This window comes from Seriola lalandi, unplaced genomic scaffold (genome assembly GCF_002814215.2).
Source record: "Seriola lalandi dorsalis isolate HSWRI2012SDOR001 ecotype SW California unplaced genomic scaffold, Sedor1 jcf7180002054556, whole genome shotgun sequence".
NCBI lineage: Eukaryota > Metazoa > Chordata > Actinopteri > Carangiformes > Carangidae > Seriola > Seriola lalandi.
Window position 1 is genome coordinate 477,912 of NW_019525109.1, and position 17,265 is coordinate 495,176.

Consider the following 17,265-nt stretch of genomic DNA (forward strand, 5'->3'; position numbering starts at 1 on the left):
GGCCTCATTTTTCAAACTGCTGTTTTGTTTTTATTCAAGAGACCAGCAGCAGCTCTGGAAGCTAATGAAGCGCCAAATAAATAACAAAGAATATCACGCACACAAACACAAAATGGAGCAAAGACACTAACAATGGCATTTAGAGCGTGACAGAAGGTTGTAGGGGGATGAGGAAGATTAAGAGGGATGAAGCGAGAAAGTCACAGAGAACGTTCAGTTATATAAAGGCTACGTCAGCAAAATGTGAGCAAGGATGAAAAGTTAAAAGATAATTAAACAATTACAGACAACAACAAATTAAGGCACTTTAAACACTTTAAACGCTTTTAGACACTGTCCAATCCTCTATACTGTAAATCCTCACTGGACTACGTTACCATTTTCCCAGTGTGGTTACCCCAGACTGTGGTTTCTCCCATGTGTGCTTGGGGGGGGGGGGCTACGTGATTAACGCCTACACATACAGGGACAGAAAATGAAAAAGGAAGAGACCAAGACTGTGACGAAAGATCTCATATAAACATTAGTGTGAAAGAGAGAGAGAAATGGCTCCATTCAGTCATGACAGACTGTGTGGGCGGGAAGGAGAGCAGCTGAAAGTAAAAAGTGACATTACTCAGGTAGAGTCTTTTTTTATAATTCATTACCGTGTGTGTGTGTGTGTGTGTGTGTGTGTGTGTGTGTGTGTGTGTGTCCAATCGTAATAGCTTAAGAGGCCTTTGCACCCTGCACTGACCTTCCACTGTTCATTTACAGTTGATGGTTTGATTTGTAGTACTCACTCTGAGAACATTTATTTTTAATTACATTAAACAAGGTGCATGACCTCTGAGTAAAGTATTGGCCCTATTAGATAGAGTACATTAATCTTTGTGTTAGCCCATACTAATGCCTGGTAATAACACAACACAGTGTGGATCTGGTTCATGACTTGACGTGTTTAATGACTTAAATATCAGGCTGTCTCGTGTGCTTACAGCAGAGGGCCAGAGCTGCAGCTGCCTGTCTCGTCTTGGGATCATCAAGTTAAGGACAACTGGAGTGTGGAGCTGCTTTTTTTTTTTTTTGCACATGTTTTACTGCTTTATTATCTGTTATGACAGTTTTTGCCAAGGCTGATGCATTCATGCATTCAGTCCCAAATGACATATTTCAAAAGAAAGTAATTTATCCATCACTGAAATTGAAGGGTGCATGTGAGAGAGTGTGTCTCAGTTTGGCTTTTCTAAGCTTCTGATTCCCACATTTTCCTTCCTCTAAATGAAAAAAAAACGAAGGCCAGATTTTCCTTAGGATCTACATCCAATTGATAAAGATGGCTGCCTGTTTCTTTACTGGGACCGGGAATAATACGATATAAAACTTGTCTTTGGACATTCAAACTCCAGTGTTTTTCATGAATGTATTAAGAATTATTTTGCAAGAAAATTGTCTTTAAAAAAAGACGAAGACATAAACAACACCTCAGCAGGATAAACAGTTCCTGAGGTAAAAGGAGGCTCTCCGCACTCAGTTTAGGATGCACACGCTTTTTGTTTGTGTGTGTTTGAGCATTTGGATACAGCAGCTCTTAAAAGGTTAATAGTATGCAGTGACTGAATGATTCGGGTGAAACCAATTAGAGATCATGGTTTTCGATGGGATTTACCAAGTCAGCGTGTTTCATTGAAGCAGCAGGTAGTCTCTTTTATTCATTCATTTTAGTCGTTTATAAATGGAGCAGAACAACAGCCAACTACAGAGAGGGCTGCATAGGCTGATAATGGTGTGTGTGTGTGTGTGTGTGTGTGTGTGTGTGTGTGTGTGTGTGTGTGTGTGTGTGTGTGTGTGTGTCGCTTTTAAAAAAGTCATTTGAATTTCCTGTTTCAACTATTTCCCTCTGTTCAACAGACATAGGGTATTAAACACACATGCATGTACACACACACACACACACACATAACCATGCACATGCACAACAAACCCAAACAGTATGTGGTTGGCTGTAGTCCATATCCTGAAGCAGTGATTAGACTTTGATACTGAGATCACACACACACACATGTACACACACACACACACACACACACACACCTGCCAGACCGTGGATCAGAGGCGATGTTGAATTGAGTCTTTTTTTTAATCTCTGTAATGATAATGGATTGCACTGTGCACGTCTGTCACTAGACTTAAACTTCTGACCCCGCTGCTGGAGTGAAAGTCAGAGACATTTAATCCTTTGCTCTTCAGGTAATGGACAGAGAACATTAGCTCTTATCTCACAGCAGTTTGAAGCTTATTTTGGCAAAGTCATGCTTAAGCCAAAATGTGTCAGCTTTTAGTCTAAAAGTACCGTTTTTATTTCCATTTAACAATTTGTTTGATGTAATTACCACCTGCTTCGCCTGTGTGAGTCTTCATTACAATATGATACCGCTCTTATTCTAACCTAGTTTGTAAAAGACAGTTTAAACTGATGGTAAAAAAAAAAAAAAAGGTATATTAAACATTGAATAACTTTGTCCAGATTCCAGTCACAACATGACTTTTAGCTTGATAACATGTACACAATGGCATTGCTAACTAATGTTCAGCACAGGTGCAATGTTTGACATGTTCGCTGTATCACTTCAGTATGTTAGCATGCTAATATTTAATTAGCACCGATGGGAATGTCATTCGTTTCACAGGGACGCACCATGATTTTCCTCATGATGTATCCGTGGTCGGTCTCCAGCTCGTCTCAGGCTCAAGAAGTGTGATTAGATTAGATAGCTTCCCTTTGGAATTAATGTCCTCGTTAACATACAGCACCTGTTGCTCGGTCAAAGGATAGGTTCACTGTTTCAATGTAAGTGATGCAGAACAAAGTCCACAGTCCTCGCTCTGTGTGAAAATGCATTTTAAAGGTCAGCTACAGCTAATATGAGGCTTCAGTAGTCTGAATTAGACAAATCATGAGGGGATCTTCCAAAGTCAGTGTTTTTAGTATGAAATTCCCTCTTTGTGACAGTATTTCCTTGATGGGACATCAGGACAAGAGGGAAAATGACACAAGGTGGGAATTAGGAACTTTAGAGGTTACAGTCAGTCAAATCTGGATCTTTAACTTTAAATTTCTCTGAACGCTTTCTCCCCCCAGGCGAGGATGACGACGACGAGGAGTGCGGGGAGGAGAAGTTGCCGTCGTGTTTCGACTACGTCATGCACTTCCTCACCGTCTTCTGGAAGGTTCTGTTCGCCTTCGTCCCGCCCACAGACTATTGGAACGGCTGGGCCTGTTTCGTCGTCTCCATCTGCATGATCGGGCTGCTCACCGCCGTCATTGGTGAGATGAAAACCGAAAAGAACTGTTTGAAATTTGAACTTAAGTCATATTGAATTTAAGAAAAACATTTTAAGAATTCCAAAACTTTTTTAAAGAACATTTTCAATGACAGGATTCTTCTTTTACAAATCAAAGACATCAATATGTAAAAAGATATTGAGGTTTTTTTTTTAGCATTCATTTTCCTCTCTTATTTTTACAGGGGATCTTGCCTCTCATTTCGGCTGCACAGTGGGATTGAAAGACTCAGTCACAGCAGTAGTATTTGTTGCATTGGGAACCTCTGTACCAGGTAAGTGTGTGTGTGTGTGTGTGTGTGCGTGAGCGCATACAATGTATGTTCACCGTATGTTGACTGTATGTATTGTGAGCCGATATTGATCCAACACTTCCGCCATTTTAATTATCCTGCTATTGGACTTTCCGCCAGCTTTAATCAAAGACCTTTCTCCCTCCACTTGTGCCATTTAGCTTCATAAGACCTTTATGAGCATAAAATACCCAGAAGTCTTCACTGTAGGAATAGATTTGCGTTCATCAATGATCACCTTCAGGGCCAATGCTTTGACATTTTCTATTTGCTGCTTCAGTTTTTATTACCAGGAGCTTTATTCCCCTCATTTCTTTCCTCAGCGTCTCCAGTGCAGAATAAAAGAGACAACTTCACAGAGTATATCCCTGCACTGACTATGGTTTCTAAAAGCCTCATAAAAGTAGATGCTTGTTGCTACAACAATCAGGTCAAATAAATGAACGGTAGCTATGATAGAAAATGGAAAGAAGACAAGGGGCTGCAGTGTGCTGACCTGCAAGTGTCCGAGTATCTGTTTAGATACAATACAAACTTTCACAAAGCTGCATCTCACATGTGATGATGTGTTGCCCTACAGAGAAAAACGATTTAATTGTTTTGACTGTGGTTTATGATGAATTACGAGATCTGCCCCCACTTCTTCAATTAGTCAACTAATCCATTCATTTGGGTTTTGGCAAAGTAAGAGATTTTTAGATTTTTATGTTTATTTAATTATGGGGAATGGGCCATTAGTCACTGTTCATTACTAGGAAATGATTGTCACATTTCTGGCATCATGATAATTTTCACAAACTTGCTGTAATAAGCACTAGAGCTGCAGGCAAAGTATAAAACTAGATGGAAGAGATTTACTCTAAATTGATTGAAATAATTGAATAATTAAAACAAATTATATGAGACCTTCTTTAATTGAGGACAACCCTGCAAATGAATTTAGATTTGGTTCATTTTATTTACAGTGAACATCCATAGAAAAAAAATGAGCAAAGATTAAAGGAGTGCGCACGGACTCATGCTGAGGGAGGTTTCGCTGTGACTGACCCAGTGGTTTCCGCTCCCTCCAGTGGGTTTTATATGTGGGAGCCTGTTAGACGGAGCTCTGCGGTCTGCAGACAGCAGCATGGATCATCCTCTAAATGTGAAGAACGACCGATGACTGCAACAGCCAGCTAAATACGTTTTAACCTTGGCCCCAGTCTCCTGCCTCTGCACGCACGCACACACACACACACACACACACACACACACACACACACACACACACACACACACAGAAGACAACACATGCAGACATTCAGCACATGATTGAATGCTGGATGTACAACATGCAGACATGTAAACAGCTGCAACTTGAATTAATTGAACAAACAGTCCCACACACTCATATACTTGCAACACATTAAAGCTTGAAATAGGTGTCACACACACTTGTGGACACAGACATACGCACACACCTGTACTGTACTGGGGCCACCATGTGTTATTAGCATAGGGCTATTTGTCATGTCAGGCTCAAGTGGTCTCTGTCCTCCCATTTAGGGACCTAAGGGATCAAAGTGATGTATTACATACTATTTTACACACACACACACATGCATGCATACAAACCTACAGTATATGCACACATAATAACCATGTAATATTTGGACACACAAACAAACAGAAATACATGCTCAGTAACAGTTGAATTTATGGACAAATGCATACACACACAGCTGTTTGAAACACAGAAATACACACACACAGATGTACACAATGTGTAGACTTGCAGAATGGAAACAAAGTGATTCAGCCTTTCAGAGGTTCTCAGCCTTATTAACAGAACCTCCTGTGGCCCACACACTCACACAAAGAAACAGACCTCCAGATCCGTGGCTATTAGAGTTAATAAAACCCATCCTGTGTTGTGGTTCCATGATGATTAACCTCGTTTATCACAGTTAGCCAGCCTAACACATGCACACACACACACACACACACACACACACACACGTGCACGTGCACGGAGATGGAAAGAAAACAGTGGAGCTGTAAATTGAATCAGAGCCACAAGGAACTGAAATGTGTTGTTTCTTTAAGATTCACCTCAGTTGTATGACTCGAATGTATATTTAAAGTGTGGTGTGTATCATTTCATGTCGGCCTTACAAAGTCAAGAATGACATTTAAACTGAGAACGGCACCATGGGACTCTGTTGACATAAGCAGCTTGTCGTGACTCAGGACTGGGAGGTCTCAAATGCACGACTCAGATACACAGACAAAAGTTCAAAATAGTTCACCTGTACAAAAACAGACAGAAGCAGTCAGGGACAGAGTGAGGGCACGGGGGGCCGGAAAACCAGGCAAAACCCAGGTGTCAAACACAGGTTAGATAAGCAGGGATGGATAGCTACAGCATGGAAGGCACGGTAGATACTCTTGCAGAGAATGGGTGGGAATGGGGCCAGTATATATACAAGGAACTGATTAGTGCCGGGGTTACTGCAGGGCACGGGGGAGTGGCAGGGTCTGAAATGACAAGAGAGTTAGTAAAATGGCAAAGACAGGCAGAGAATGAATGAACGCATGAATGAACAGTGACACAGCTATATAAGGAAGGTAATAGCACTGTGTACTGTAAGGCATCTACAGACCATTTATTACTACAATGTTTTATAATTAGGATATCATGTATATGAGAGCATATTTGACCTTTTTAAATTGTGTTGTGACAAAATTGCCTCTAAATGTCCAGGATATTAAGGTCATTAGGAGACATTAAAGTCTTAAGAAGACAAAAATTGAACTCGTTTGAGTCCGCAAACATCCTGCCACAAATCGTTCGGCTGATCCACAGATAATTGGGAGGCGATGGTAGAGATGAACAGGAGGATTATCTGTGGAAATCTTTTTCGGTGATAAGGACACATTTTATGACTCGGGCAAAAAAACACAACTAACAAAAAAAATATATATATATTTGGTTCAGAATTATAATATTGGCCAACCGCCTGATTTCTGGTTTTATTGATTCACATTCATTTCTTTTCACCATCTCAAATGATCAGGAAGAACCACGTCAGTCGTCCAACTCTTTGAAAAGTCCTGCTGTTAGATTTATTTTTTAAAATGTCCCAAGATGATAAAGCGTAACTATTTTTGTGACCTATTGACTCGCGCCACTGTCTGCTTATAATTTCCCCTCTGACCAAATGTTCCTCACCAAGTAAAAAATGTCTAGATGCAGAAGGATTGCCAGATTGCCGTGAGCACATGAGTGCTCCGCAACGAGTCCTTCCATTTCAAGAGGCGACGGGAAGAAGGGAGCTTGAAGGAGAGGTAGAGGGAGAGCATGCAGGAGAGAGAGGAAGGATGAGACGGAAAAGACTGTTTGATTGACAGAAAGGAAAAAGAAAGGGCAGAAACCTCTCCAGGGAGGCACACTCTCACAGAAGGAGCTGCAGAGTGGAACCTGTTTCTCACATGTGTACGCACACACACACACACACACACACACACACACACACAAAGGAATACACACATGCTGCTACCAAACATGCGAGCAACCACGCACTCACCCACTCAATCAGCCACACAAACACTCAAAGATCAATTGATGTACACACATGCCTTTGCCAGCTGGTGGAGGCATGGCATCAGATTGGACCCAGGTGGCATTGTACACTAACACACAGACACAGTGTTCATGTATGCACTGTACACAGAAACACACACACACACACACAGGCAGACAAGCACCACATAAATAGAGCCTCGTTACACACACGTGCATTCAGTGAAGCCCAGCAGGCCTCTCCTTGAAGCTTTAAGGTGTATGGGGAGATTTATCTTTCCTTGGCCCGTTGCCTCGTCCACCCTCCTCTCTCCCCTCCTCAGTCCTCTTCCGGTCGTCCCATTGTCCCTATTTTCCATCACCAATTTGGCTGCCACAGAAAAACCCCTTCCTCCTCTTTTCTCATTCACTTCCTCAGTTTTTTATTTCCTCTTGCCGTCTCTGCCACATAAAAGCAAGAGGACATGAATCACTAAGGAAGAGAATACGGCCAGTAAATTAGTGAGAGAGCATACGACTAACTGACCATTTGACGATTTGCTCACTCTTTGTGCTCTCAAGGAAAGAGCCTATTGTTGAGATTTGGCCGAGAGTTCAAAGCTGCTTTTAGTACGGCAAGGAAAGCTATCCCTTTGGAGCTGCCATTGTTTGGCAGACATGAAACGGGAGGGGGAAATTTTTGGGACTAAGCATCGTAGCACTGATTAGTTGTCAGGCCAAGATTTGTTTGCCCCTGCAAAGTAAGATTCAGCCTTGTAATTTATTGATCTTGGTCCAAATCTGGCCCGTGTTGGCTGCCAGCGACGGAACACTGTAACAGGATTAAAGATTGTGGTTTCTAATTTAAGGTTTCCTGTCTAAATGTGGAAAACTGGATTTGCACGGTGTTCTGTATTAATAATTATAAGTGTTGTGCATCTATCAAGAGCGTCCTTCCCTGTCACTGTGGTCTTGTGTAACTCACAAATGACTGTTGTGAGTTAACACACAAGAATAAATCTGTAGATTTTGCAGGGTCTATTTGGAAGACTAGATTCCTCTCAGATTATTTCCCATAATTCTCCTGGTGGACATTTACAGCAAGAAAACTGTTTCAAAACCATGTATGAAGACAATATGGAGACGGATTACTTTCCCCAAAACAGAAGTGTGAGACACAGTAATACTCACACCCTGTTTCATTTTTATGTTGAAAACCTTTTTAAAAATCACTCAAACAATCACATATCCCTGGTGTACCTCTGTTAGATTCTTGAATAGAATGATCTATAACTAATACTATTAGACAGCAACACAGTTAATAATAATAATAATAAAAATGATCTGATCTCTCTCCCTCCTCTCTCCATTCAGATACCTTTGCCAGTAAGGTAGCTGCCATCCAGGATCAGTATGCCGACGCCTCCATTGGTAATGTGACAGGCTCGAACGCTGTCAACGTTTTCCTGGGCATCGGGGTGAGTACCAGCTCATCTAGAGAGTGATTGACTGGTTCATTGCTAATGTAAATGCAGCGCTGCTTGTCATGCTGCCATGGCAGTAATTACTATCATGTATTTGTAGAAATGGATATGTTACTGTATGAGTGGTGTCTTTAATGCTGCGTGATGCTGCTGCTTTGAGATATTATTACAAAGATATGTGGGATTGAAGAAGCGCAGCCATCTGTCTCTTACAATGACGTCCATGTTTTTCTGGTGTGGTCTCAGCTGTTGTAAACAGTCACTACATGTCATGTTATTCAATTTGACTGTGATGATGATTGACAGGTGGCGTGGTCCATCGCTGCCATCTACCACCAGAGCAGGGGGGATGAGTTCAGGGTGGACCCTGGCACGCTGGCCTTCTCCGTCACCCTCTTCACCATCTTTGCCTTCGTCTGCGTCGCCGTGCTGATGTACCGACGGCGGCCAGAGATCGGCGGAGAACTGGGCGGGCCCCGGACTGCGAAGGTCCTGACCACCATGCTGTTTGTCAGCCTGTGGCTCCTCTACATCCTCTTCTCCTCACTGGAGGCCTACTGCCACATCCAGGGCTTCTAAGGTGACAGGAGGTAACGAAGGGAAGGGTGGGACAGAAGGAGAACATGGAGGAAGAAAACCAAGGGGGAGGTGGGTGAATGGATGGATTTGGAAGTTAAGGCTCTCTCATTGATCTATCACTCCCTCCCTTTACGCAATAGATTGATTGACGGATGAATGGATGGATGTACAGATGAAGAAATGGAGGACGCGTTAAAGCATCTTAAAACAGAACAGGAAGAAGTACGAATACACGGAAGGACGACAGCAAACAGGAGAATCACAGGAGCTAGAGAAATGGCTCAGAAGATGGAAAAATGGTGGACAAACGAATAAACTATGGAATTAATTTTTTTTTTCTCGACCTATAAATCCAAACCAATCAAGCTGTCTTAAACCCTCCCCTGTTTTAAATACATAAATCTAATCCCCAAAGTCGCAAACACAGAAATAAACACACACAGTTTCCCAGTTTGTTCAACCATACACAAGTCAACATGAGAAGCAAGATATTAAACCAGACACACACACCGTTCACAGCTGCTAATAGAAACAGCATCTCCCATTAATCCCCTTCCAGTTGGAGCAGCGCTACACCCGCGTCCAGCGACAGTAACAGGCTCACGTTAGACAGAAGGAGACAGTAACTGTATCAGTATGTACATGCATGACCAGACGATACTGAAAACACAATCAGAAGAAGCCGGACATATTGCCACAACTGTTTAATGACAACAAACTGTGCGAGTGCTGGTGTGTGACTGTGTGTTTCTGTGCTTGTGTGTTGTGGGAAGATGGTCAAGTACTGTGAAAAACAAAAAAGAAAAAGACGCCTCTCGTTTTGCCGTCTCTGCGTGAGACGGGATACGCTTTCGTATTTCGAGGTCTTTTCGACCCTCGCTCTCCCGGCCTGTAGAAATGCTGAGTAAGACTCTTTTGTGGGAGGGCAGCGATCGATTGAAGTGAACGGTTTTGAACTGAGGTTAGAAATGTAAATACAAAGAGCTGAACGTACATTACAGCTCCACTATTTTCCTTCTGAATGTCTTGGTTACGCCATGCGCTCCTGAACAGGCCCTCTTTCTGTTGCTTTATACTGTAGATGTAAATGATTTTAAGGTTTAATTTGAATCGAGAAAAGGGGTTAGTGTGCTTTTACCTTTAATAAGGCCGCGTCTGAGAGGACAACATGGCCGCTCTACCGTTTAAAACTGTTAGAGAGAACTATTATCATTGCATAACTTTCTAGGTAACTCTTACGTGTGTTTGTGTTTTCTTTTTTTTAACCGTGGAATTCTGTTACCTGGTTTTCCACCGATGAGATTGCCATCGCCATGTGTCAATCATAGCATTGCAATAGACTTTGAAAAAACCGTAGGTACCGCCCTCAGTGAAACCTCATGTCTGTCAACTGCCTCTCTCTCTCATCGTTTGTCTCACTTTGATGATGCCGCTTTACCAGTTGGTTCACTCGACAGCTTCGGCCATTATCCCTGTGTGTCTTAAGCAACCCCTTCCCCCCCACCATCACCACCCCTTCTGGCTGGTCAGTGGACCAATCAAAATCCTCAAGGGCTTTGTAAGAAACAACCACTAATCCCTAACCCTGACCCTTGATTTATGATTCTTCACATAGATTGGTCCTTAGGGGGCTATTTAACAGGGATTTCCTCATACTTCACCTGCTTAGTTGTTAGGACTTTGCTTCAGTGTGGCTTTAAAAGAAAAAAAAACAAAAACAAGACTACGTGAAATAAAAGTTAAAACAGGTTCATATAATAGAGTTACCCAAATATTGGAAAAGCAAACAAGGCTTCAACCTTTGTTGGTCGGAGTTTCTCCCAGTTGGTTACAAAGACTGCTTTTGAATTGCAGTCAGCCTTATTCCAAATTAAATCATATACGCTATGGTTCTTTTCCCAGGCCACCTCCACTCATCGCTATGCTTAAACATGCAAGCCTTCAGTCATGTGGATCATGAAGGCCTTAGCCCAAAGGAAGCAATGAACATCTGACTTCATATTATGCCTTTATTCAAGGGCATGTGTTTTCTCTTGAGTAAAGACTCGTAATCTGCACGATTCACTGCTTCACGCCGGCCTTGGAACCCGACTTTTACTTCAGCAGCCAGTTTTCACTCTTATCGTGACAGCCATCTGACGAAGGAACGGTTTAAAAGCGTTTGTTGTTGGTGGGGAAGTAGTTTTACTAACAGATAGGGGCAAATACCGTTGTACTACAGAAGCTCTGTGGGGACATCTAGTATAGGGTACATCTAATCTGTGCCAGCCAGACTCTGTTTATCAAGCTCACAGAGGTTTGGAGACAATTTTCAACCTGAAATCCTTTATACAAGCTATTCAATTGGCTGTATGTCGGAAAACACCCACCCCCAGAAACTACACCTCTCGGACCTGTCTTGCCAAGTGAGCTCAACCACTGTAAGTTGGGCTCTCTGGGTCATCTGGCTTCTCTGAGCCTCTTCTTATCCAGCTATGAGCAAGTTCATTGCAAATTTGCAACATCACTTGCCTTTTTATGGTAGGGTAATTTTGTCCATGTTGGGAGTCTGTAGAAAGAATGAGCCTATTATCAGCTCATTATTTCAGTGAGCTAATTAGCATCATCTATGAGCCCAGTGAGCTGATGCTAATTAGCTGCGCAGCCATGGTGAGCTGCTCTGGTGAAAAGTTAATCATCTTTGTGATAGCAGAAAGCCGGGGTTCAGCCCAAAGTGAAACTCAGTTTATGATACAGGCCCACACGGGTTCTACAAATAAATCCTCTGTAGAGTCATTTTACTGTTTGAGGTGTTGTTCGCCCTCTTCTAAATGAATTTTGAGCTTGAATGTTACGAAAGGTTTATGCAAATGATAGGATAAAGGTCTGGCTGGATTTGTTCCCACCCAAAAAATGTTTTTTGAAAATACTAGATGTGCTGTTTTCGGGACACTAGCTACTAAAGAACTCAAGCAAAAGCAAAGCATCACTGAAAACCCTTGTCAAGTACTAGGCTAGCTAGCAAACATGTAGCCTACCAATACCTGCTTTCGGAAGCATTAACACGACCAACACTAGAATACGCAACTTTCAGATTACATTAAACTGCAATAACACACAGCAGACTGACAAACTGACACTATCAGACACTAACTGCTGGGAATCTTTTTTCATGATTCAGTCATCAACAGACAAAAAAATATATCCTGAAAAATGAACAACGTTAAAGTGTCCCAAGAGCCTGTCCTGACACATGCGTAGAGTATATATCTTCAAGCTTATCTTGACTGTCAGAGAGGTTTACACTTCAGACTGTTAACTATTTTACTCATTCAGCCAAAACCACAACATACAACAAAACTTACTGTATACGTAGGCATAAAAGTCCGTAGTTTGTTAAATGGCACTATACTGTATGCATCGGAATTGGCCAGAATTTTCCTGCTGATGTTGTGTTTTTTTACTTGATGTATAATATAATAAGTAGTATTTTAAATGTCATCTGTAAAGTACGTAGTCTGGGTTTAGACGTAATCCATTTAAAACTTGGCAACAATCTTGTCACAGACAGCTTTCAACCCCTGTGAGAGAGTAGAGCTGAGCAGAGCCCTGGATTGGATGAGTTTGGCAAGTCCAGAGTATCTTGAAGATAACTATGTAAAATTCAAACTCATCAAATGACGCGCTTGAAGTAGAAAACCGCCCCATTATGGCTGATAAAGTTTCAGCGGGTGACAACCAGCAACATGGCTTGCTTACTGAAATGTGACCAAACTGCACCAACGTTGGAACATTTTTGGAACAACTCTGTATAAACTCTAAAATTAAATCCCTTGTCCATAAAATAAATGATAATATGAGGCGTCAGATTACTCGCATTTGCCAAACTCTGCACAATGTCCGGCTCTCCATTAGAGTAGCTGTTCTCATGTGAAGGCCTTGGAGTGGCAGTTTACCCCTGTTTTGCCAAAGGGAAATCTTTCTAACAGAAACTTAAATATTTGCAGTCCAACCTGTAAAGGGTTTTATAACCAATGGATCTTTCTTAAAACACCAAATATTATTCATATTTCATTTCCACTCTGAAAAGAGACAAAAGACACCTTGATGTTGTTTTAACTCTAACCAGAATCTTTCTATTTAAATTTGTATGCATTTGTCTCTTCACTGGCATGGAGCTGAAGGTTTATACACTGTAAAAAAAAAAAAAAAAGTTATGCTAGCTTGCGCAAAAAAAAAAAAAGAAGTAACATTGTAGAAGCTGTTTGCATCACTTTTTGAGTAACTCCAACAGGGTATAAGTTATCTTTGATATAGATAAATCAAGTTGGATTTACTTAAAATCTGCCTAATTTGTCAGAGTGAACTAGATTAAAAGCTTGCAGTAATGTAGTTGTTTGCATTAAGTTAGCTTGCTGCACAAATTTTCCAGAGGCTAACATTTTTCATTTATGGGAAGTTAGTTCTTTTGCTACACCAGCTTCGATGCACCGCCTCTCTCTGTGTATCTACCTTGACTTAAAAGACTGACGTGAAGCTAATGGCAGATTAACGACAGCTGCTCAAAGCCCAACAGGGTTTAGACCAAGGTGGGAAGCTAAACACGGCTAACAAAAGGTTAGCTGTGACTGTAGCCACGATCGTAAGGATTGTAAGTACCCAACCAGGTTCTCTTCAACAGCGACTCATCCAGGCAAAGAACCACAAATGCACTTGAATTTAGCTTCCTGCCTTGGTTTGACAGGTCAAAGGTTAGCCAGGCCATCGCTGTACATACAGTATAACACTAAGAGCAAGCAAGGAGTAGAAAAACGAGCTGTAGATGACAGTAGTTTTTGTTTTTATTCTTCTGTGGTGGGATTCGAAGAAGCAGGCAGGGTTTGAAATGAAGGAAAAGCATTGCACTGGTTCTTTTCGCTTATGTGAAACGGCTACTATGTTGTTTCGTTAACAAAGTTGCTTCTGATGTAAACAACAACAGAGATTTTGTTTGTTTTTTTTGACTCTGATGTACACAATAATAATGTTGTACCTGATGTAAAAAAAAAAAAAGAAAAAAAGGAAAAAAAAAACTACAACGGTGTTGAATCAGTTGTGTACCATTAACAACGTTGCTTCTAACGTAATGATTGATGATGCGTTTCCGTTGCCTCGTGCCACTTCATAACTGAACTGTCTGTCGGACAGACCGAGGAATAAACGAATGCAACACCAAACAGACAGACAGACAAACAAACAAACAAATGCAAGGAAGGACAAACAGCCCTGCTGGTACGAGCCGAGTGACTGAGACTGAGGAAAAAAACACTACCAGAGCTATTCTCCACCCTTAAAGTAACGTTAACAAGTACAATGTAAAAGGATGATGCTAAAGAGAGAAAGGAGGAGAAGGAAGACAAGGAGGAAGAAGATGAATATTAAAGAAAAAAAAACATGAAGTTACAGCCATACATTGATTTCTGGGTCAGTGAGACTGAAACGGACTTCTCCTGCCCAGCATGTGTATTGTTATGATGTCTATCCGTCCCTCTGTGTCTCTTCCCCCAACTCTGTCTTTCTTTCTCGGTCTCTCTGCTGCCAAAGTAACCAAAACAGGCAGTGATATTTTTATTTTTTATTGTTTATTTTTTTTGTTCTGTCTTTTCTTCCCAGATCCCCTCTTTACCCTCCGTCTCCCCTATGCCATGTTTTCCATATTTTGGAATGTCAATGTGCTACTTGTTGATACTGTGCATGAATGATAACATGTCTGTATATAGTTATAGAGAATCGTATCCCATTCCCCTGGTGTTGACAAAAAATATGGTTTGAATGTTGTACAGATTCAGGTTTTCTGTTCATCTTTTATTCTGTCCAGTTACTTTTTTCTTTTCTTTTTTTTTTTTTAAATATATGTAGAGCTTAACAACAGTATGTTTTTAATTTAAACGAAGACGACAATGACGTCTTCTGTTTTGGAGTAACTTGCACATGACTGATTAATTAATTACGTTTTGGGTTTTTTTTGTTGTTAAAAAGGCAATATCTGCTGTTATTGAATGAGAGATGAGATCTTAAAGGAGTTATGTATCTTAAATAAATAATCTATACGGGAGTTGCATGGGTTATTTGTACAAAAAAAAAAAAAGACACTGCTTGCTACTTCTAATACCGTGGCTGTATTCTCTGACAGAGGGCGAGGAATACTGTATGTACATCTAAAGGTTATTTTGTCATTAAAGAAATAATAATAATATTGTGTATATACTGTACAGTGTTATAAGTGAGGTGGACTGTATGGCCATCACACTAACCATAGAGAATTAATTCTACATATTTATTTAAAGGAAACAAAACACTCACTACACTCAAGAATGACATATATTGCCTTTTTGGAGAAGTTGTACTTTGCTTGAAGCTTGTTTCTCTATCTCTCTGCCTCGCTCTTTCTTCTCAATCATCGGTTTATTTTACCTGTCTCTTTTCTTCCTTCCATCTCTCTCCCTATGCTCTTTTATATTTCTATTGATGGGGTGTTTCAGACGGGCTTTTTGTCAATCTCTTCGCTGTTCTATTCTGACTCGGACCCGTCACATTTTCCCCGTTCTGTCTGTCTTGACGTGCGTCTGGCTGCTTACCCCACTGACTCAACAGTATCTCCACACCTGCTTTGTATTCAACTGTTTTTCTACCCGTCCTCGTACACGCATATCCATCTCTAGTTTAAATATAACTGCCCGTGTCACCATCTGTCTGACTCTCTCAAAGGATCATTTGTCTGTACTTGAGTCACCATCTGTCTGATTCAGAACCGTCTGTCATTTTTCTTACTAAATCCCTTTCTTTTCATCTTAATCCTTCCTCTGCTCCGGCACATCTTTTACCACCTCCACACTCTCTCCCTCTATCCATCCATCCCTCCTCTCCTTCTTTCTTTCTTTCTTTATTTCTCTGTCCTTCTCTTCGCTCTCACAGGGTGTAGTTGGGAATTTCATGTTTTTTCAATATGATTTGGTGTGTTTTTTAAAATGGAACAATAACCACAACAGTTATAATGTTGGTAATAATGAAGATAATTTTTTGTTTTTTTTGCCACTGTCCTCTGTGTGCGCGTGAGTATGTTAATTTTCTTCAGTTTTTTTATTGATTTTTGTTGAACACCAACTGATAGGAGGAAAGTTGTATGTGTGTTGCCACTAACTGTGACTGCTCTCCATGGTACATGGTACTTCTGATAAAAACCAATAAAATAAAGTTTGGGATACCCTGTTTCAGAGACCCTACGAGTCCATTGCCTTTTTACAGTGTGTGTGTGTGTGTGTGTTTGTGTGTGTGTGTGTTTGTGTGTGTGTGTGTGTGTGTATATAATGTCCAATCTGTACTGAAAAGTTTTAATATGAAAGCGTAATTATCATGCAAATTTCCATTAGAGATACATTCTTATTCAGTGAAAGTAAATGAGAGTTGCAACCAGCTCTGCTCGTCTCATCTCGCCCTCCTTCCTCCGTCTCACACTGAACCTCCCTCACAAACAAATATCCATTCTCCTTTCAGATGTTCAGAATGTCGATGATGAAAATGACATTTGTCTGAATGGCTGACATCTCATTAACTGACTCATCTGACTCGCTCTGCCATTATGTCAGAGATGTAAGCGACGGCTGCATCATTGCTGATTAATTCTTATCTGTTTTGGGTTTTTTTTTAAGTCGTCCTATGAAAAAGGAATTAATGCACATTGTGTTTTCCTGCTGCTTTTCCCTTTAACACATATATTCACCGATCTTTTTGTCAGAGAAAATTAGGAGAGATGAAATATTAATTTGTATTAAAAGAAAAGCTCATTTTAACCTACCACAGGATAGAACATTAGGGGGAATTAAACGTTTGACTAATGGACTAATTAAATCTGCTATTTGTATGGTAGTAGAGTCAAATCAATTCAACGGGGAAAAATGAAGTTCTCACTTACAGCAAATGCACTGCTTTAGTTTTGTCATTGAGCTTAGCATGTGTTTGTATTGTTATAAATATGAAGGATTTGTGGATCCTGACAAAGATGAATCTCCAATTTTACTACACATTC

The 17,265-nt window shown here is 40.9% G+C and overlaps 1 protein-coding gene across 2 annotated transcripts in view; it reads left to right on the forward strand.

Moving 5' to 3' along the window:
• Positions 1-16,457, forward strand: part of slc8a1b (solute carrier family 8 member 1b) — a 140,747-nt gene extending 124,290 nt beyond the window's left edge. For both annotated transcript variants that reach the window (XM_023415731.2, XM_087176460.1), the window contains exons 8-11: positions 3,122-3,307; positions 3,510-3,599; positions 8,533-8,636; positions 8,949-16,457. In XM_023415731.2, the coding sequence (XP_023271499.1) occupies positions 3,122-3,307; positions 3,510-3,599; positions 8,533-8,636; positions 8,949-9,221 (653 nt within the window). In that variant the 3' untranslated portion in view covers positions 9,222-16,457. The remainder of the gene's footprint in view (positions 1-3,121; positions 3,308-3,509; positions 3,600-8,532; positions 8,637-8,948) is intronic.
• Positions 16,458-17,265: the final 808 nt, after the last annotated feature.